The following is a 22,597-nucleotide window of genomic DNA, read 5'->3' on the forward strand; positions in this document are numbered from 1 at the left end:
GGGAAAGAAAAAAGTTTTGAAAAATATTTAGCTTTCCAGACAAGCAAATATTTTTGTCCACAGTAGGCATTTATATTCATTGAGTCATGCTATTATCTGATCACCAAAAGCAACTCACACAAGAAGAACTACCCCTAATCTGCTTCTTAGCCACAAAATGCCACCGAAAAGATGAGTCAAAAGACTCAAGTACACAAGCAATACACACAAACACTCAAATATGCATACAAATATCAGGAAGAGGATTAATTGATGGTAGTAAGTAAGTAATGGAAGACAAAGAGAGACAAAGCCTTAGCAGAAATCATGATGAGATCATCATGATACAAAAGTCAGATTTATTGCATCTGCTACTGCAGAAATTTACTCCTTCTGCAAACCATTTGCTACTGGCTGATGTCAGAATCACAATACCATACTTGATGGACCACAATTCTGGCAAGTTTATGTTCTCAACACATGTCTAGAATAGATCTGTATAAGAATTAAAACAGATGATAACTGGAGTGAAAATTAACAGGAAGTTGTTGCTAGGGAAACCTGGACAAGCTGCAAACACAATAAAGGCACTAGCCTGGAATGCTTGTTTTTAACCTGGTAAATTAGAGATAAGATATATTCATATAAACTAAACCAAAAGTGACCTTTTTTTATTACGATACATTAACTTCTGCTGTTTAGTGTTGGTGTAATGTGTACTACTTCCTTTTTACAACTAAATTTGACTTCCTATGTTTCTAATCCATCTATATTGTATAGATACTAATAAATTCAGAAGATGAGGAGGTTCAATATCGGGTTGCAGGCCACTGTTTGTTTGTAGCACTTTCTTCAGTTTTGTAAATTTCAAAGCCAATCCTCCAAGACTGTCCCAAACACTGAGGGATCACACTTAATTTATATATCTATTATGAGAAGTACAACATTGTGTTTCAGGTCCACTTTTGTTTTTAGAAAGGAAACCTTCACAAATGCATCCTGAAGAAAAGGACAAGGCGATGCTGTCGTAAACTACAAGTAGGAGTGATAAAAATGCCCTTGGGAACACAGGCGACCTGAAATATTTCCTTTAAAAGCTCCTATTGCAAAGACAAATTGATGAATCATTTGTACAGCCAAGTAGAACAGCCAAACAATAAAAGCTCTCACTCATGTGGTGTGGATGGTCTAATTTCCCATGTTCAAAGACAAGAAAGGAAGATGTTAGATCTCATGTCTTTTTCTGTCATTTCTCTCCTATGCGAAAAGAAGTGTCATTGAAATGAAAACTGTGCCTACTGAGAGGAATATGGTTTTGTTTTCTTTTTTGTTGTGTGTTAGATAATAAAAATTTGGCTGACAATAAAGATGACTGCCAGAATATGTTTCTTTTTCTTTATATGTGTGTTGTGGTTGATTTTTTTCTTCTGGATGACAAATGTTTACCTAACATATTTCAGCAGTTCCTTTGGAAGTTTTGCAATCACCCATATAACAATAAATCTCCATTTGGGGACATTTTAAAAAGCAGATGCTTGAACCAACAGATCACAAGAATTCTCTTGGAGATGAATGAGTCCCCAGGCATTTTCTGGAGAAAAATTATCACCATGAAACCCCTCAATTGTTCTTTTGGGACTGCTGCAATCTATTGTCTCAACATAGCTGCTGGTTTTTGAACTGTAGATCAATTCATATATGGAGAAATTAATGCAGATGTCAGTTTAACTTTTGTCTTACAGATGTTAAAATTTACTTGTTCCTCACTTGCTTTTTTCTTTCACAGTACCAAAAAGCATGCACAAAGATAGAAAGCTCATGATTACTACTTTTTTCAAGTTTCAAAATTGTTTGGGTAAGCAGAAAACAGAAAAGCAAGTGAAAATTTTGTGCTCTAAGTACAGCAAAATGCTGTTTGCTGCTGTAGCATGTAACAGAGTCTGCACCTGGGTGGATATTAGTTTCTATACTAAGTTTTCAGTCTGGAGGTGATCTCAAGAGGTTTGGAGGCCTTTCTGCTTAAGACAGAATTTGTTTGATTTTCCAAAATATCCATAGTTCCTAATTCCCATTTTGCAAAATTTCTTTGACACTTGGAAGGTAATAGTGTAACTTTAAAATAAGACTAAAAACATTTAAAAATTACCCCCAGTCAATGTCTGGGGCATTCTTGCTGCTGGTCTGGGTTTCATGGATGAGTATCACTTTCAGCAGCCCTCTGAAAAGATTCAAGCAGACCTTCCAAAAATGGTGTACTCAGAGACAATCACAGCTTGGTTCAAAAACTCCGCAGTGAATAAATGGGCAGTAAACAATGTTTAACAGGCTTTCCCTGAAACAACCAAGAGCTCCACACATAGAACTGACTTTCCAGTAGAAGGTGTGTTTTCCCAGTCCTTCCAGTGGTTTCCTTGCTCCAATACTTGTTCAGAAGGGAAAGGGACATTAAAATGGATATTTAAAAGAAGATTCTGAATTGCAAGCACAGCTGTGTTAGTATCTAACTGTTCTTACCAACCCATAAGCAAGCTGAGAATAAGGCAGTCCCGTGGCAGCTGAATCTTATTCTAGCGGCCACTACTGCTGTGAAAAGATGACAACTTTGCTCGGAAAACACTAACCTTTGTCCATGGGGGAAGCAATTTTAAGCTGGGGTTGAGGAGGAGGGAAACAAGCTGAGCGAGGTAAAGGCTGGGGGGAAGATAACCTTTAAGTGAAAGGCTGAGGAAGCAGGACCCCTCGGCACCTGCACTACTGCTCACCTCCCATGTGTCCCCTGCTAAAACGTGCAGGCCAGCACTCAAGAAGAGCATATAGGAAGCACACAACCAGACATCATCTCTGCAGCAAAAGGCTGACAAGGAGCAGGAAGCTAGAAAATCAGAAAACTAAAAAATAGCACCTGTTTAAAACTTATCCATCTGGAAAAATGCAGGCATCCACTCAGAGGTGAGCAGATGGGAAAGACATCTACGGCCTCTTAAAGGCAAGCCCCTGAGGTATAAGATTCAAGACGCCTCGCTATCGGCCCTCAGCCCAGAATAGCTCTTGGAGACATATTGCCAAAGTTCCTATTTTCTCTTATAGCCACTTGGCCACATTTAGCTTCCAGCTAATACTGGCAATAAAGAATTACGTTTTGTGCAGCAGTGAACGCCACGCAGTCCCAAGTGCCAGGTGGATTGTTTTACAGTGCTCAGTGTTACATGACTCTTTCAGGAGAGGAAGCAGAGACTGACTTATCTGACTGAAACAGAAGGGAGTAAGTGGGTGACAGTGTGACACACGCTCCCAGCTTTATACAAGCTAATTAAAGATTGCCAGACAGGCAACTCTGTGCATGACATCTCCTTTTATTACTGCCTGTATCTGCACAAGCTTCTCCACCTCATCCGTACATTTCAAATTTGCTCCAGCTTCGCTGCTTAGTGCTAAATCGTTGGTACTTAGTACTAAGTATACTATAGCATTCCCTTCAATGTTAACTTTCAGCTGGGGAAGGCTCGAACTCAAGATTCCTTATTTCAGCTGTATTACCATGCCAAAACAGATTATTCTTTTCTAAGCAAAGAACTAAATAAACCTCAAATCTTAAAGGACATGTAAAGGGAGATGAGATTACTGGGAAAAGCAGCAGTATAGAAACAAGATTAAAAGGGTTATAAGTTGCTAATAATTAGGTGAGTTGATTTGATTAGACACATAAGGGCACACAGTGCTTATTCTAATTTATGAAACTAAGTGCGTCAGGAAGGAATATTCTGGTTAAATACAGTGAAAGAAAAATAGCATAGATTTTGGAAGGCAGCTTGTTTTATTATAGTCTATTTTTTGAGAGGGAGGGGAAAAGAACTGATTCTGTCTCTGTAAGAAGAAGCCTTTTTCCCTTCACTTCTTCTCCCTGCTACAAAAGCAGCTTCAGATTCAGCAGTCTTAAGAACTCAAATAAATAAATACAAATCTGTTGGATGATGTTACCAGGGTCACAAAAAGAAAGAAGATTTGTGACTGATTTAAAAAAAAAAAAAGAAGAAGAAGAATAGCATGGATAACTAGGTTATGGTGGTTTGCTAAAAACCTTGTAAAGAAAAGACACAGCGTGTGTATGAGGTGGAGTGCCTCCATCTGAAGGAGCTGTTCTTTTACAATGTGAGGCTCCTGGCAGTGCAGGCTGCAATCACTGCGTTCTCCGTCACAGGGCAGTCGGTGCATCCTCATTTCACAGTCACAGGGGGAACATTTCAAGATACTGTTTTAGTTATTCCTCAAAGGTCCACCACCTAAAGAAAATTTCATTCTCACTGGCTAGCAAAAAGAAACAAGCTAGTTACTGTAGCACTTACCGAAGGAGGAGGTGGTGGCTGGACTGTGTAGGGGGGAGGTGGTGTGTCTGTTATTTCTGGATCATCGTGTTCACTTTCACTGTAGCATTCTGGGGTGGACATGGAAAATGAGCAAAAACGAAGTGTTAGACCAATACTCGTTTCTTCTTCACAGCTCTGTGGTAACCAAAGTAGGATGTTCTGTTTTGACAACTATGCTGTAACAAGTCAGTGTCTCCTAAAGTGAAAGTTAACCTGCTTGTGGTAATACTACCCTGCTTCATGGCAACATTTTTTATTATTTTTTTTTTAGTAAAAAAATTGCTGATTTGCTATGGCAAGGAAACACTAGCTTGCACTGCTCTAGATAGCTTCACAAATAGGTTTGGAGTGGCTTTTTGGGTTTTTTCCCCTCCGTTTGCAGCCTTTAAAAAAAAGGTCATATCATTTGTAGTATAAGTTAAGGAGATCCGTTCCAAGTAGTAGATACTGTCCCTTAATCTCTGTAAGTTTTCCTGGAGCCAGCAACTGGCATTAGAGTTTTGGCTGTAATTTTGGAGAAAACAGATTGCTCACATATTGCTTTGGAAACCATAGAGCAGCCTCACGAGAGTGCTCTGTCACCACACAGTAACTCATATAGGCACGCCATGCAGCAGGGCAGTGCACATGCAGAGCGAGTATCGAAAGTAAACACACTATTCTAGGACTATACACCTCCTTCATCCTTTTCTTCTTTTTTAAACGTAAAGCAATCCGATAGAGCTTTGGTAGCTCTTGATACATGGCAGAGAAGTAGTCATGTTATTTCTTTCAGCTACCCATACAGCAGGTGAAAGCATTTTTTCCAGATGCTTTTTGAAAGTGGATTAAATTAAGAGATAATCATTGATAAAATGAGACACAGAAAAGGGGGAGTCAGTCACTTGCTGGTTCCTATTCATAGGGCTTGCCTGTAACAACTGAACAAGATCAATTCTGTGCCAAATCTCCCAGCGTGCCTCACCCCACCACAAGTGCTTGCACCCTGCCCTGCACCACATGTGAAAGGAGGCAGCTGTCACCCCAACCTTAGCTGGGGACATGAAAGGTTGTGAAGACATAGAGTTTAACAAGGACATCGTGAGTGAGTATCACAAGAGCAGCCTCTCCCTGCGTCAGTAGGCACGCAGCAGTTTCTGTTGTCCAAGAGCAGCCGGGTCTCTCTGGTGGAAACAACCCTCCAGCTTTCTCCCCAGGTGGGAGAGGGTTCTTTATATTCTGGGACTACTTCATAAGAGCTGGACTTCATGAGTTCACACTGCTAGAAAGCAATGTTAGCGTGGTCTCTGGGAAATCACCTGCAATTATCTCATCTTTTAACTAAATTAATATCAGCACAATTTCTTATTGGGCATGTCTTTTGGGGGGGGGGGGGATTAGTAACAACAGTGTGAGTGGTACAGAGTTTTAAGATAGAAGAATTTTATACATGAGAGGTTTTTTATACATGAGAGGTTTCCAAGATTTTAACAAAGTGAAATTTAAAGAGATTCCTTACTTTCCTTGTACCGCTTGCAGAATTACAGGGTTTTGAATAGTATAGCTGCTATTCTGATTACTGGAAATATATACTGGCACATTTTAGCATAAAGGGATGCAACTGGCTGCAATAAGGCCTGTATCAAATTCTAATGCTCTGTTAATGCCTTCTTGAATAACTCTTAGTCAAGAACTTATTGTTTCTACAGCTCCCCTTTTAGGCACAGAAGTGAAATAGAATCAACAGCTGTTTCTGATACTCGAAAAAGGCAAATAGGCTTAAGAGGGTGTTAAAATACATAGAAAGTACAGGAATACACAAGAATTGCCATAACAAGAGCCAAGACCCTCTTGAAGAGCTATAGTGTGTGATACAGAGTGGAAAACCAGGTCAGCAGAAAGTGGCTATAGGTAATGACAACATTCTTCTGAAAAATAGCAGTGCCTCTGCAAGGGCTCATCCACCCAGACACATTGGTGGGATGCTGAACCCAGACCCAAGGCAGCTGCTGGAGCACCTGTGACAAAACACATGTGGAAATACAAGGAGGTGTTTGACACCAGAATCAGAATGCCTTTTTCTGAAGGGAAAATGAGCCACCAGTTTCAAAAGCCAAAGAAATCTTTGCTATGTTATGTTTATTGCAGGGTAATTGGATAATCTGCTGCAGAGGTTAGTGAGCTATTAATTTGTGTGTCTTTTTTAAAAATTAATATTAGTGGGATGACTCAATTTAAATTGATGTATAATTCTTAATTCAACCAACAAACTACATTTTTGAGGCTTTAAAAAATTATTTTCATGTATAGAATTTTGACCATCCTCATTTTCCATCAAATTCTTCCTTTGTGAAAACATGGTCAACATACTTGGACACTTCCCCTCTGAGTACAAGCACCATGCACTTCTTATTACACAGTCTAATACTCAATATAACCCTTTATTCTAATTATCTCAGACTGTTTCGGTACAAAATTAGGCTCAAAAGGACACAAGCATTTTGGAAGAATTTGGGAGTATGGGAATTAACAAGTTTTCTGTCAAGAAATAAGGAGGAATCATGCTTAATGGGGCTCTGAGCAACTTGATCTGGTTAAAGATGTCCCTGCTCAGTGCCACTGGGTTGGACCAGATGACATTTAAAGATCGCTTCCAATCCAGCACATTGATTCTATGATTTTGTAATTCTGTGAATTGAAAACAAAGAAACTGATGGAACCTGCTGAATCTCCAGAAATTGATGATATCTGTATTTACTGGCCCTAGAGCCACTCTTAATGGCAGAGTATAAACGGGCACAGAGTATAAAAAGAGCCAGACCGGACTAACCAATAGTAGAATTACATGTCCAAAGCCTGGACATAAACCACAACCTTATTCTGGGAAACAGCAGAAGGAATGCAGAGGACCATTTTGTTGCTTAAATAAAACAGGATACACCACCAAAGTGTTCAAACTACTACAAATACCAGTTTCTTCTTCATAATGTCAGCTCCTTCACAACCTGAGCAGTTCTAAAAAAGGCCGTAGGTACCAATACTCTAAAAATGAGGAGTCAAAAGCCCAAAAGATGATACATATTCCTCCAGTCAGTGTCCATCCCTGCTTTTTTAACATAGTAATACCACCCAGCACTTCACATTCTAAACCTCATCAGCAGATTTTCCAAACTCTCTGACAGGTGACTTGCTTTGTCTTCTGTCCAGGTTTGTGATTCAAGTGCAGGTGTCCTCCCTCCAAAAAGTTTGATTAGGTGAGTGTGCAAATTTAGACAATAACTAAATGGCTAGGGAACTTTTAAAATTACTTATTCCACAATGAACTGTTGCGCTTGGCTCTGAAGGAGATTGTAGGCTTCAGTACAGCACTACCATTCCTCCTAATGTTGCTGGTTTTGAAACCCCCAGGAGTGTAGAAGACAGTAGGGATGGTTCTACATAACACAAGATGTTCCCAAGATACTGAGTTCCTGAGCGGTAGCACAACTCCCATAATATATCTTACCAGTTCAAAACCCAGAGTAGCACAGCTGTTTCTCTTCATGCTCGGTAGACTTAGCAAGCCAGCAAACTCCCAGAAAGTAGTTATACACCTCTCACAAGATCACCGAGTGTATTTCAGTGTTTCTTCTTCTGTGATTACTCTGTGCTGTGTCCGTGTGGTTTCTCTGAGCTCAGTAGATAGACCCAAGTTGACAATTTAAAAGACAGAAATGTGCTGACAAAAATTTGGCCAAGCAAAAACTATGAAGAACATAATGTAGTGACACACTGAGATCACCATTAAGAGCATACCTTCCTCATTCTTCCCGTTGGGTGCCTGAGGTTCTACAGCCATCCCAAGCTTACTTAGCCACCTGTGTTTGAAACAAAGTGAGTATAGGTTTAGGGATAGTTGCAAGCTGTTTGGACAGAGTTTTGTCCATTTCAGTTGTGTTCTACATCACCACATCTATTTTCACTAACTCAAAGACTACATGTCAAAGTTTCTATTTCTTAGATCACCAAGAAATGCACCAGTTACCTGAATACTAATGTTCCCTGTGGTGAGAAGGACTAGCTGCCGGGGACATCTTCTTTCCTTGATCCTGAAAATAAGCATTATTGATGACCAAGGACTTGCATTCGTGGATGGTAAAGGAAAAGTAAGTGTGTTAAAACACAATATCAGTGGCTTAGTCCTGCTGTTGAGGTGTCAATCTTTCACCTGAGATGAAGTAAAAGGCATAGGAGCCATAGAAGTTGGTGTCAGGTGCCCTGGCCAAAGCTATTGCTGCACAGTCTAAGAATGCAAGATATTTAAAACCAGACTTTCTGACCATTTATACTGCTTGCTTCAGCTCCCCATGTACTTTTGTTTTGAGTAAGTCTCACTTCCTGTGTTGCTTTAAGCTATTAACATGAGGTTTTTTCATTTCCCTTCCAAGGGGGCTGCATTTTTCTAGTCCTAGAAACCATCCCTAGATATACTTTTTGTATATTATATTTGCCTGTAGGTCACTCAGATCTATCAAGTTTTTAAGAAACTAACAACAAAAAAAGCTCAAGCTTTTCCAATTCAAACTCAAGATCTACATAGGGAACGTATGAAGGGCAGGAATTATGATTCATAACTCTGAAAAAACATTGATCTCACTTTGATCTACTGAAGTAATAGGAAATTTGCTAGTAAGGTCAGTGTCAATGTAACAGGATTTTTAGACTGTGGTGTGAACAATAAAGCCACATAATTCAAAAAGACAAAGTATCATTTCTGTGAGAGTGGACTATTGGCATTCTTCTAACAGCTAATCATAACAATGATTTTTAAATTAAAAAAAAATATTAACAGGAGAAATGGTATCCTAAAAATCCAGGATTTCATTAACCACAAGGTCAGACAGATCGCTAGCAACTGCGTGCAACTAACCAGGTAAACATATGCAGCTAGCCAGCATACACTGACTTTTCGTGTGTGCATGATAGTAGTGAATCATGCTAAATAATTAAAGCAAATGATTGTACTAATAAATTTACTGTTGATTTAATAGGTATATATGCATGAGGAATTACAAAAGGTCATGACTCTTCAAGCATTTATGCACATCAGTAACTAGACACACACTAATGCTCTGGTGAATTCAGTGGAACCACTCACATGCATATGTATTTGCGGGACTGGAGCCAAAAGAACAGATGTCTTTTAGTCTGTTTTGACATATGCGTGAGTATGCATGTACTTTATGTATTAAATGCATGTATTTTTATACTTTGCCAAAGAAAACATCATCACTTACAACAGTGAGGAATTAGTATTAGTGCAGTATCTTCATAGAACCATAGAATGGCCTAGGATGGAAGGGACTTTAGAGATCATCTAATCCACCCCCCCTGCCATGGGCAGGGATGCCTCTCAACTAGATCAGGCTACTCAAGGTATAGTTCAAGCTGCTCTAATGCTAGGCTACCCAGCTTTAAGCCAAAATGAGTTTTACTTGAGAAGTGGAGCTTGAAGAAAATCATTTCAGGGGCATAAGAGTTGGGACATCTGCACAGATTTCAATCACTTACTCACATGAGACTAAACATTTCAAAAGTGTCATTAAGCACTGAGAACTTCCAGCTGGGCTTCAAGCTGGCTGTTAGCACTCACTGATGTCCTATATTAGCTCTAATTTTACTTTTCCTTCTCCTTATATCCTTCCTTCTTTTCTCTCTCAACCAGGGTTACTCTCCCTATAGAAATATCTCTGTCCAGTGGTTCCTCATTCTCAGTCATCCTCAGCCCTTCTGTCTCAAGAACTTCTCACTGCATTCAGGAGCTACAAACTCAGTAGGAACGCAGTGATAGAGAATTGGATGATTATCTCACCATCAGCCTACTCTGTGCTGCTCCAAGTTGCAAAGTGCAACTATATTGACTTGTAGGTGTCTACAGTGTACAGACTGATGAACATATATCTATGTACATATACTACTAGTATACTAGTATATTATACTAGTATACGTATTATACTAGTATATTATACTAGTATATGTATTATATCAGTATCTATAGCCCTTTTGGAAGGTCACACACATTGTCTCAACCTCTGTCCTTTTCTGTTGTGATAAATATGTATGAGGTCCCTTGTTTATAGAAGGAAAGAACAGTCAATGCCCTATGAAGAATTTCAAAAGGATTACCAGCAGATCCAACATTAAAACCTTGTTCTGACTGTAATAGGAGCTCTTTTCGTCTTTAAATTGAACTATTTTGTATGGCCATTTAGTGCAATAGTATTGTAAACTAAAAAAGACAAAGATACCAGATGTATCTAAATCAGCCAAAACTGGATCAATAGCAAATATTTTCTAAAATGGCAATATTCATAACCATTTTCTTGAATTAAAAACTGCATGAATGAATTGTTCTTATGGACATTTGTAGACAGAAAATTTCTGATCTTTCATGAGGATCATTTAACTGTAACATAGTTTAGTGGTGAAGTAAATGCTTACATACATTAAAGCAGCCCTTTCTATCCCTTTAACCCTCCTTGCTTACTGACATGCTACTATGCAAGCAGACAACATTATATTCTAGGCCTCGATCACTTCTGGACAAAATTATATTAAGCTTTTCCCTCTTTTTCCTTTCTTCCCTTTCTTCTCCCAAGGTGAATTTGCTGTCAAATCTTTGCAACTCTGTAATAGAGAGGGCTTTATATCACCAAACGTAAAGAAAGATTAGTATCAAAATCAGGCTAATAATGCGATTCTGATTTCAACTGTCGTTAGTGAACAAATAACAGTACTTTTCTTCTATACAATGACCAGAAAACAAAACAGGCTCAGTAGTTCCCCGAATAACTTTGTCAACAGCTACATGACAGTGAGAGAATGAACTTTAAAAGGGTGTTCTCAGGCATGAAACAGGATGAAACATGGCTAGTTGCTCCTACTTACGTGTTCATTTCCAGAACATTTTCTGCTGCAAAATAAAATGTCTTGATCTGTGGGTGGCTGATCTTAATAGCACTTTAAGAAAAGAAAAATAAAAGAGATATGAAGAAAACTAGTCTACATAAGAAAAAAATAACTGAATTAATTAAGTATATTAAAATATTTATTCACTCCACTATAGTAATCAAAATCAGACTATCTATCAATATAGCTCTTTCTTTAAAATCTAGACTAGTTTTAGCTTATTTCCTCAGCCACATGTTATTCAGAGGGTATAAACGACATGAACTAAAAAGGAAGGAATTAAGAATAAAAACAAAGACCTTCATTATGCCATTACATAACTCAGCTGTGTGCCCACACCTTGAATACTATGTGCAGCTTTTCTTCCCCCAGCTTAGAAAAGCACAGTGAATCTGGAAAAGGTTCAGAGAAAGTGCCAGGGGTGACCCAAGGTATGGAACAGCTTCCATGAGTAAATAATCGGACTAAGAAACCACAGCATGGAAAAATGATGGCTGAGGGAAAGGAGATGTGACACAGTAAAAGCACAGGGGGCACAAGACGGTGGTCAGGGACAGGCTCTTTACTGTCTTTTCCAAGACAAGGTTTAGGAGACACCAAAGAGGCAACTAGGTGGCAGGTATGAAACAAGCAGAATGGAGGTAGTCCCTTGACTACCTCCAATAGTTAACCTGTTGGTCTCAGCCCCAGACTATGCTTTAGTTGAATATTCACCAGTAAGACTTTTCAAAGTCTTTTTTTTTTTCCTAAAACATAGTCTCCAATCCCAAAACTGCATGGTTTCCTTTCTTTGTTCCTCATTATGTGCCTGACCCTGTTCCATGGAAGCAAGCACTGTTTGACTGAGTCCTGGCAACCTCAGTCACTGCTCTCAGTTCTCCTAACTTACCCCATCCCAAATAAGTGATGAGCACATGTTTTCCTCCCAGTCACTGACAGCCAACAGCTGCAGAAGTGAAGAGCAACATTTTCTCATGGCCTTGTATTATGTGACTCAATCTTTCCTCTGAGAAAACTAAATGAAGCTCCCCATATTCAAAATAGCTGTTCCCTTTCTTCAGAGGAGTCAAGCCCACAGCAAGTCTCAACAACACCTAAAGCTAATGTCAGCATGAGACCCGAACAAAATAGCGAAGGCTTTCTCTTGAGGGACGGAATAAAAACCATGCTGAGCCTTATAGCTTTGAACAGCAGCAACACCCCTCCACACCTTTGAAGTGCACTCAGAAGCAGCTGGAAGTCAGTGTCACATATGGAGTTTGGAGAGAGTGTTTTGAAATGTGTACCCTACTAAACAGCATTTTTATTCCCTGCACAATCAGAGTCTCCATGAGCAGTCCGAGGTCCATGGCACCACAGCAGTCTGAAGAATAGTCATGACTCGGGGGGAAGCAGCATTACTTGCACCACTACTGACATCCCCACCTAAGAGAAGGTATCTAAGAGAGACAAGAGCTTACTCATAATCAGTGAAGAAAGCTGGGGAAGAAAAAAAAAGCATTTGGCATACTGATCTACTTTTCAGATGTGCAGAGCACATCTGGAAGAGTATTTTCAAAAATATTTTTGCAATGTGGTTGTCTTTCAGTAGCTCAATTAATATCTCATTATTTATACAACACAGAAGAGCTCCCCGCAGCTTCATTGTCAGGCACTACTGAGATTCAATTCTTTGTAACACCATAAAAATCATGCAAAATTAGGGCAAGAGATAAACTTACTGCTTTTTTTTGCATTCAGTTGCTCGATCGACACTGAAGTCAGGAAGTCTGATAAATCCTTCTGCTTTTTCAGCCTGCAATAAGAAAAAAAAAAATAATTAAAAATCACCATATCAAACCAGCCAGTAAACTACCAGACTCCAATGCTCAAAGACCGTTAACATGCAAGTACTTGTTTTTAACAGCTTTTGATAGTGTGAAAATATATGCTCATCACCATGGGGACAGATTAACGCTTGATGTTTTGGCTGGTATTTGGAGACAAGAAATATTCCTATATCAGGTACTATTTGTTCAAGTCCTGAATGATAGAAAGCCACCATTCCTGTCTGTACAAGTGGCAGAGTGTGAGCATAGTATTTGTTGTACACCTCCAAATATCAAAGTGTCTGAAAGAGGAAGGATAGCATGCCTACAACAGTGCTGAGATAGATTCCTCCTCCTCCTCACCTCAAAGCATTTGTATCAGTGCACCCTTATCTAAGACTCAGGATAGAGTCGTTAAGTGTAGTCCAGAGTCTGAAATTATGAAGGGCAAAATTTAGGTTGGATCAAACCAGGATTAAAAACAGCAGGAAAGTTGAGGAACCCAGTGCCTTTGCAGCCATCAGTGGTTGCACAACTTTCTTCAACAAAGACATCAGCCGTGCTTTGTGCATAGGCCAAGGAAAATGAAACTACTGAACCAGAAGCCTAAATACAGAAGCCTCTCAAAAGAGGCAGATAACATAAGAGAGGACAAATAACGGTTATATCATCTGTTCAGGTCTGCATGTTACATACAATCAAAGGAGCCTTTGTTCCATTATACAGCATACAATTGTGTAAAACAGATGCATGACAGCAACATGCATAATGATAGATGCCTATTTGAAAAATACAAGTCCAAACTGACAGTAATTCAGAAATGACCCAAAATTATCCGAGGAGGAGATGGAGGACTGTCTTCTGGGTAGTTGTAACACAGACTATTTCACAGGGTCACCTCTATGCTCTTGTATGTGAGTGAGGCAGAGGCAATACTGGCTGCAATCATGGAGGTGAAACGATGCAAGAGGATGGTCTCAGGCAGCTGAGCTCTGTTGTTAAACACTGTGAAGCAGCCCTGAATAGCTTTGCCTGCCTGGCTATTGGTTCCCTCCTTCATAATTTCAGGCATGGTTCAGGAAACAGCAAAAGCCAGGCAGACGTTTAAAGCACACTTTTTAGACGCAGTCACCGCTTCCTAGACAGGTAAGAATTTATTGAGCATTGGTGTCTCAGTTTTGGGTCAGCTGGACTCTGTGTCTGAGACCAGCACAACTGAAGTTACCAGTTAGCCTCAAATCTCTGTTCTTGCTGCCTGCAGCTGAAACACCTTCCTTTACTTCATCGACCTATATTCACCCGATCAGCCGCAGTACTTCCTAAGAATAGGGGTAATGTAGACAAAATTCTGCAGCGCATATTGTCAGGAAAAAAAGGTATTCTCCAAAAATGTTCGCTCCTGAATCATTTTTTTGATACTCCCAGCTCTTATCCCTGGGTACATTAAAATTCTGAAAACGTACACAGATTTAAAACAGGTAAAATATACACAACGATTACAAAGACAGAGGATAAATGAAGATGACTGACAGCATCTCAAGTTACATTATGCAAGAGTATGAAAAGACTATAAAAAGATGTTCATCGAAACAAGTCTTTGAGCTTTAATGCTTGGAAGTATGAATCTCTGAGAGCTGAAGTATGAATACAGAATGGTTATTTCAGTAGGTGGTTACACATCTGTGTATATGTTCTTTGGTATACAATAAATCACGGCATAACCATCATTCCTGCACTTTACATGTATTAAATATTCATAAGACAGATTTACCTTTTGCATCTTCACTAACAAATGATTTTGCCTGCTCCAGGACAAAAGAAACAAAACAAAACAAAAAAACCCACACCACAGCACTGGGGCTTTTTTGTTATTTTCTTTCAGCAGAAAAGAAACAATTATATTTATCAGCGTCTGGGCTGAAAAAACTTTGATTTTACAATGTGGCTTCATTTGTATCAAAGGGTGCTTATTTGATATTGTGGGGTTTTACCCTTCTCAGATTATTTTCATATCTGTCAAGCTTGTTTAGAGCCTGGCTTAGGGACCTTTTTTTCCCATTCCACAGGTTAGGATTTAGTAAGACTAAATGACAATTCACTAAAGAAGAAAAAAGTGACAAGGTTTCTTAAAAGTGGGGTTTTTTAAATGTTTATTTCAACCAATTAGCCCTTAAGTTAGTATTTCAATCCTAGATCCATGGTACATCAGGTATACAGGGATGAGTGAATCAGTAGGGGTGAGTAAAGGAGAAGCTCTATTGATGAGGTATATTATGCTAAAGACAACATACTATCCTCCTTTTCTGTACCAAAAAGAGTGGTCACTTCTAGACGAGGTGCAGCAAGAACACTGAAATTCCTGTTCGGTTCCCAAGACTAGTCTGAGAACACCAGAGACTAATCACAAAAAAACAGTTCATGAGGTATCAGAGCCATTATTACACACACTGCTGAATGAGGAATCTATAGAATGCCAGTTGTGTCCCTGCAGTATGAATTAATAAACCCAGTTTCAAAAGAAGAGATCCAGAAAACCCTGTGTGAAGAAATATACCCAGGTACCATCTCACCCACATGCCAACAAATCCATGGCTTGAGCTAGTATATCATCAGGTAGGTGAGTGAGTGACTGGGGTCTGGGGCAGGTTGGTCTTAGATGTTATGAATGCAGTCACACAGCAGTCAGTTTTAACTATTGCTGCAATAGCCATTGATCTAGACTGTACCCTACAAATGCCTTAGGGTGCTTGAGGTTTTTCAGCCTGGAGAAGAGAAGGCTCTGGGGATACTTTAGAGCAACTTTCCAGTACTTAAAGGGAGCCTACAAGAAGGCTGGAGAGGGACTGTTTACAAGGGCACGTGGTGATAGGACAAAGAGCAACAGTTTTAAACTAGAGCAGAGTAGATTTAGATCAGGTATTAGGGAGAAGTTTTTTAATATGAGTGGCGACACTCTGGAGCAGGTTGCCCAGAGAGGAGGTGGACGCTCCATCCCCAGAGACATTCAAGGTCAGGCTTGATGGGGCTCTGAGCAACCTGATCTAGTTAAAGATGTCCCTACTCGCCGCAAGGGGATTGGACTAGATGACCTCTAAAGGTCCCTTCCAACACAACATGTGCTATGATTCTGTGATTCCATGATTCTGTGATTCCATGATTCTAAATCTCCAGACTTCTTATGCAGTATTTGGCATGTTCCTCTTAGTAAAAGATTATATCCAAAGCATTAGGTTTTAAATTTCACATTTGTTCATTTATAAGAAAAGTTTGGTATTTCATTTTATGTACAAGTGAAAGATGTATTTTTTTTAGGCACTATTGGTTCACATTTCAGACATGTCATCTATGTAACAAAAAACAGGGTGTTGATAGGTATTTACGTTCTATAATTGTCAGAAAAAAAGGAAGGGAAAAAAGGAAACCAAATCACAACACTAATATCTTATGGATGTTATGAGAGTCAGCAAATGAAACTCCAGATCGACACTCAGAACAGAACCTGTGGAAGTCATCTATTCAGTCAGACTCAGAATAAAAATTACATTCCAAAACATTAAAATTCTATAGAAGTCCTAAGTGTTTTCTTTTCTCCAAAATGTTATCTTTAACATGACTTTAAACAAGCTATTATTTAACTCACACATTTTACTCAAACTTCCTTCAGATTTTATTGCAATGCTGGAAAAATGCCCTAAAAAACTCGGATTAAAAGCACCTTGACCTGTTTCCTATTTAATCAGGATGTTAAAAGAATAAACTGTTACCTCTTGTGTTTTCTATGCAGGTTAGCCTAATATATAAATCTGCATTTTTTGCTATGTCCAATTGCAGGAAAATAGTTCAATAATAATGACAGTTTCTGTAAATGCTTGGAGCAAAAAGAAAGTAATCACTTTTTCACAGAAAAAGCTGTTCAGTCAAAAACAATCAAACAAGTTTATTAAATGTAATGCATGATTCCAACAAAAGACACTAGCGTCCTTTTCAGGTGTCTCAATACATTGTCTAAGATTGTGGCTTTAGGAGATTTAGTAAATCATTTAACAGATCTTTTTCAATATTTAAAGTGAATGTAATGGTCCAGAAACATTTTTTAAAATAATGCTGTAACGTGAAAATATCTACTGATTGCGGAACAGTTCCAATCTGTTATTTAGGGTACTCCTCATGGCTTCATCACAGTGCTTCAGTGCCGCCACCAGAAGACCCTGTGAATGTTGGAGGAGCAGTTCAGTCCTCAAGCCTTTTTAGTCTTTCTTTTCTCTGCCAAGTACAGCAGTGAGACAAGCTATACGACTATGAATAACTTGTGTAAGATGTTGGACCAGAGGTCAGCAAAGCCCTCAGTGCAATCAGTCAATGTCAAGGCTTTTTATCATCCACATAAGGAGCTGCTGTAACTCAAAGGTGAAAGGTTTCTGTTTTAAAAGACTGCAATTACACAGCTCCAGGCAAAGCTGCATGAGTGAGGATCAATTTAAATGCAGTGAAGGGGAAAGGAAAAAAAAAAAAATCAAAAAAACCCCAAAGATAAATAGTGACAGTAGATCAGAGCCTGAAAACCTTTGATTTTGTATTTATATTTCTTTCCAGCTGAATCCCCATGACAACCATAGTTAACACATCCTTCAAAACTGTATTTCAACTCTACTTGGAAAATGAGCCAAGCTATCCTAAAGGCCCACAAGAGAGGGGTTTAGTTCTCTGTCCCTTTTCAGCCAAGGCTGCCCAATGTGGTCGCAACAAGTGCAAGGAGCCAGGAACCTGGAATTACACCCGACAACCTTCCCCCTCCACTCCTCTTCTGATGCAGGAGAGCATCGATTCCCTCCTGGATTTCAGTATAAGAACTAAAACTTCTAAAGGGGCAGACAGTATCACACACCGTCCCTCTTTAAACACTTGGTTTTGAGGCAGCTGCCTACAGAGAGCAGTACTCAAAAGAGGGAACTGAATACTAAGGCAGAGCAGGTGGCCAAGTAATCTGAAAACACCCAGAAAGTCTCTCTGCCCAGATCCATTTTCTGACACTTTGTGTTCTTATTGCAAAACCAATCCTTCCGTGTTTCTTCCAAGTCCAGACAGCTTCCCCTAAACAGACCGGGGTTGGGTCCATGCCAGAAGAAAAGTTCACCTGCCTCATGTTTTATCCATGTTTTACAGAAAGAGCAAGTGCACGTGGGAAGAGGTTTCAGGTCCATCTACCTAAGCCTGCTGAAAACACCGAGACACTAATTTCACCACTTCCAGTACCTCAGCCGACTTGTGGAAAGCTAAATTGGATTTGCCTGTGTGGTCTAGTTTGCTTTCACTGAAGAAGACTCTCAGAGTGTCTGATCTGCTGTTACTGATGCTGTCAAGCATTTCATTATCTTTTATCTTTCGAGCTGTGGCTTTCACAGTGTATTTTATGCTAAATTGAAGGAAATACAGTCTGCAAATGTCACCACAAGTATCCTGCATAACCTCCCCCAAAATGCCTCATGTGAAAGACCCAGAGCCAGGGTAGCTTGAAGGCAAATTAAACCAGGGTAACAGAAACATCTTGAGCTTCAGAGCCACCTGAAGACAGACTTCACCAAGAACACAGTGTCAGCTGGGGTTACCTACCCAAAACCAGGACAACTCACATTTTTGTTCAGATTCCACCCACTTTCTATTTTCTCCATCTCCGTTAGAAAAAAAGGTTAGGTCCAGCACCCTGTTGCTATGCTACAGTTGCCAGTGTCTAGTTGACTGAGGTTTCCACACAGCCGTGAACAAACCATGTTCATATCTCACAAGAATGAAGCTGGTCAGACAGAGCTACAGGCAGCCAGCACATCCCAATTTCTTCAACTTCAGCCCCACTTCTCTGCTACCACTCATTTCACTTTAGCCTCTGTAAGAGGGCCTGTCATGCAAAGCCTCGGACATGTGAGAAGCAGGGCTCCTCCTCTTTTACCACAACTGTAAACTTAAGATTGTCATCTTGGATGCCCCGTTGGGAAAGAGGATTAACTCCACTGAGGGCAGTGGAAGTCCAAGCAATATTAACGCCAGTTCAGATATTAAAGAGAAATATCAAGCAAGCAACTGAATATGTCACTATTATTTCTTCTTCATCAATCTAGAGGTGAAATATCTGTGCAAATACAACGGATTTAATTCAACTCAGATATGACTCTGAGCATAGCTCTGGTCTCATCAGTTTAAATAAGATGATCTTAACAAAGGACATCTCCTCTCCTTCCCACACCGTGTAGTTACTGCCATTCTGCAAACATTGCCTGAATCTATAGTTATGCAGAGGTTGCACTTTCAGTTATCCAAGGAAACCTCGGATTTTTAACGTAAAATAGTGTGCAATAGTCAGCAGAAGTTGAAATAAAAGAGGTACCACCAGCTAGCATGTTTGCAAGAAGAACTGTGAGAGGTGGAGTCCGGGCAGACATAACCCAAACGTATCTTGAAGCCATATGAGGCATATGAAACAAATTGGAATGAGGCCGTCAACCATTCTGTGGCCGTGTTCATTGTAGGGCAGTCAGTGATGGCCTGAAAGCAGGCATGGACTAAAAGGATGGGGTCACTCAAATGACAAATGCTGCCTAGGAGGACTGGGATCAACATGATCATGGCTTCTCTGGATCCCAAGAGCACAATTTAGCCAGACCACAACAACTAAAGGAAGTGGAGGGCTTTGTACCTCTCCCCCACCACCTTTTTCTTCCTGAAAGGCAAACTTGGTCTAGTCTTGTCCCTTGTTATTTTCTCTCAGTTGGATTGCTCCTCTGATTAATTCCTTTCTAACACTTCCCATGTCCAAAAGGCACATCAGCCAGCCAGTGTACCTTTCTTAACACTGCTTGGCCAGAAGTACAGCTGCAAGCAGTGATTTAGAACAGCCAGTACTAATAAAGGTTTGCATAATATTAATGCCACTGATGAATAAAACTGCCAGGCCATGTCTTTCAAGCAGAGATACTGTAACCACTGGGAAAACAAAACATTTTATTTACCTTTCCACACCTCCCCCTTTCTATTTCTTTTCTTTCTCTTTTGCAAGTATTTGACTTGGTCTTAAAATAAAGCTAAAGCAGACTGCATAACACCATAAAGAAATCCAAAACAAGCGCTCAAGATCAGCAGAGATGTTTTCACTTCCCCTCCCAAAGTAACTAATTCTATCTCCAAGTTACAGTCAAAGTCTTTATTCTTTAAAAACAAACAAACAAACAAACAAACAAACAAACAAACAAACAAGCAAACCCAAAACCTCAACACACTGTACCCTCAACTGAAGGGAGAATGTGAAATACTCTTTATATGAGTAAAGCTTTGTTTGGGGTTTGGGAATTGTTTTCTTATTGTTTAAACTATTTTTTTTTTTAATCTTGAAATGGCAAGATTTTTATGGGTATTACTGCAACAGAAATAAATGAGTGGAAAAAATCAAGATTGCATTTAATTTATTAAAATGTCCTAAGAATTAGTAAGAATTAATAAGGGTTTCTTTAATCTTTCATCCTTTCCAGGGCCTGGGACAAGCTGATTTCCAGAGTAGTTCGCTTACATTTACAAAACCTATGCCAGTCTACAATTCCATGCCGACGTTGTTGAGTTTCAACCTACGTTGTTGCTACCACCCCTTAATCCTCTGCATGCCCCAATTCTGGGCTCTGTCAGTCCATCGCTTGAACATGACAGAAGCTTTCTTAGAGCTGAGCTGTAGCACACAGCCTGGAGTAAAGCCAGCTGTTCCCCCGGACTCACTGCTTCTTTGCACTCAGCTATAACCTTTCATTAAAAGGGTTATTCTGGATTTCTTACTAAGTGGCTCCATCCTCCTCCCCTTTTTCAGTTTTTAATTCCTAGTTCTTCAGCTGATTACAGGAATTCAGGGCCTGCTGTTCTTTGTCTCAGACTATTTGCCACTCACACCATAGGTGGAGTGGGCTGCTTGTGCCGGATCAGCTGGAAAAGAAACACTCTCTCTACCAGTTGTTCGGAGGAAAGTGTTTTCCCTGAGCAGAAAGATGGACCTTGAATTCAAAACACTGTGTTCTCCTTTAGATTTGACTGTAAGCACCGACTCATCAGAGCAGGAAGTTAAAAATCAGCACAATGTGAGGACCTTTAATCATAATGCTCTGGATGAGGCATCAACAAGACCAAGAGTAAAAAAATCACCAACTGACAGTGCTCAAACCTGCAGCCTTACCAGTGCAAACTGGGAAAGACAGAAAGACAGACAGAAAGACAGACAGAAAGACAGAACTAATTAGAAGTAAAGATGCTGTCCTGTTTGGAGTTTTGATAGAGAGTGTCTGCAAACTGCCCAATCCAGGAAAACATTTTCCAAATTCAAATGCCACCAGCATTGGTGAAGAGCAGCTCTTTAAAAGGCAGAATAGACAGCATGTTAGCATTTCACACATACTTACCGAATTAGAAAACACAGTTTTCTGCATGTTTCACATTCACATAGACACTTCCCAGATCACAAGAAATGACAGACTGAGAAACAAATCCAGTCATTTGTACATTTCCAGGGTACAATCTAAATTGTGACCCCAGCACCCCTCCTCTCAGTCCCAGCAGATGCCGTTTGTCCAGCACCCAGAGCTGGAAGGATGCTGTACTCACCAGCTGACTGCTGTACCAATACAGTGACGACTCCTTCAGCACACACCAGAACTTTTTCCATTTGTTACCAATAAAAGCTCCTTTTTCTTTCTTTTTGTAGAGCCATCCTTGGCAGTCAGCTTGCCCCAGCTCTTTACACGATATCCTCCGTCGGCTCATGATAAAGAACCCTGTGCCATTAAAAATAGCGTTCTGCTTGTTAAAGGTGTCTTACCAGGAAAGATGTTGCTGCCAATTAAAGATATCAGCCTTACTTAGCAATCTCAGCAAGTCATCCAAGCATATCTTAAAATATATTTAGAAGTCGTTCAGTTTTATAATGGCTGTGACAGTAACACCCATTCATTATAACAAAATAGTAAGCTATAGATAATGCAGACACTAATTAATGCTAAGATAACCACGCGTAAGTTTTTGTAAATTAAAAATATATCCTTTGATCCTTTTAAGAGAAGCATGCATATATTTCCCTTCTCACAGCTGCACTGAAAAGAATTCATCTATTTAAGTCAGCTAGAGAAAACTATTATGCCAAGTACATGAAAAATGCCAGTATTTGTGTACATGCAGGCAGCTGATACTACCTCACTGATTTCTAGTTTTGATTCAATTAACATACCACAAGGATTTAGTCCAAAGGAACAGCCCGTTGTCATTTTTCTCACAATCAGTGCAAGAAGCAGTGGAGTTAAAAAGCAGCCTTCCACCAGCTGAGTAGCAGTATAAAATCCTCACCCTCCCAAGGATAAGACATAGTAAGAAAATAACAAAAGAGGAACCCAGAGGAGAATAGAAAAAAAACCAGTCTCTCATTACCTTGACTTTTCTTTTTTGCCTTCTGACGCAAGGGAACCTGTAAGAAACGCAGGAAGGAAAGAAAAGAGGAAATTT

At 39.7% G+C, this 22,597-nt stretch overlaps 1 protein-coding gene across 1 annotated transcript in view; it reads right to left on the reverse strand.

Annotated features, from left to right (window-relative positions):
• IPCEF1 (interaction protein for cytohesin exchange factors 1) overlaps positions 1-22,597 on the reverse strand; it is a 42,409-nt gene that overhangs the window by 14,221 nt on the left and 5,591 nt on the right. Inside the window, exons 2-7 of the mRNA XM_009879372.1 lie at positions 22,523-22,559; positions 21,707-21,876; positions 12,992-13,065; positions 11,250-11,321; positions 8,118-8,179; positions 4,323-4,411 (exon numbers count right to left, since the gene is read on the reverse strand). Coding sequence (XP_009877674.1) covers positions 4,323-4,411; positions 8,118-8,179; positions 11,250-11,321; positions 12,992-13,065; positions 21,707-21,876; positions 22,523-22,559 — 504 coding nt within the window. The remainder of the gene's footprint in view (positions 1-4,322; positions 4,412-8,117; positions 8,180-11,249; positions 11,322-12,991; positions 13,066-21,706; positions 21,877-22,522; positions 22,560-22,597) is intronic.

Source organism: Apaloderma vittatum, unplaced genomic scaffold, assembly GCF_000703405.1.
Source record: "Apaloderma vittatum isolate BGI_N311 unplaced genomic scaffold, ASM70340v1 scaffold14802, whole genome shotgun sequence".
NCBI classification, from domain to species: Eukaryota; Metazoa; Chordata; class Aves; order Trogoniformes; family Trogonidae; genus Apaloderma; species Apaloderma vittatum.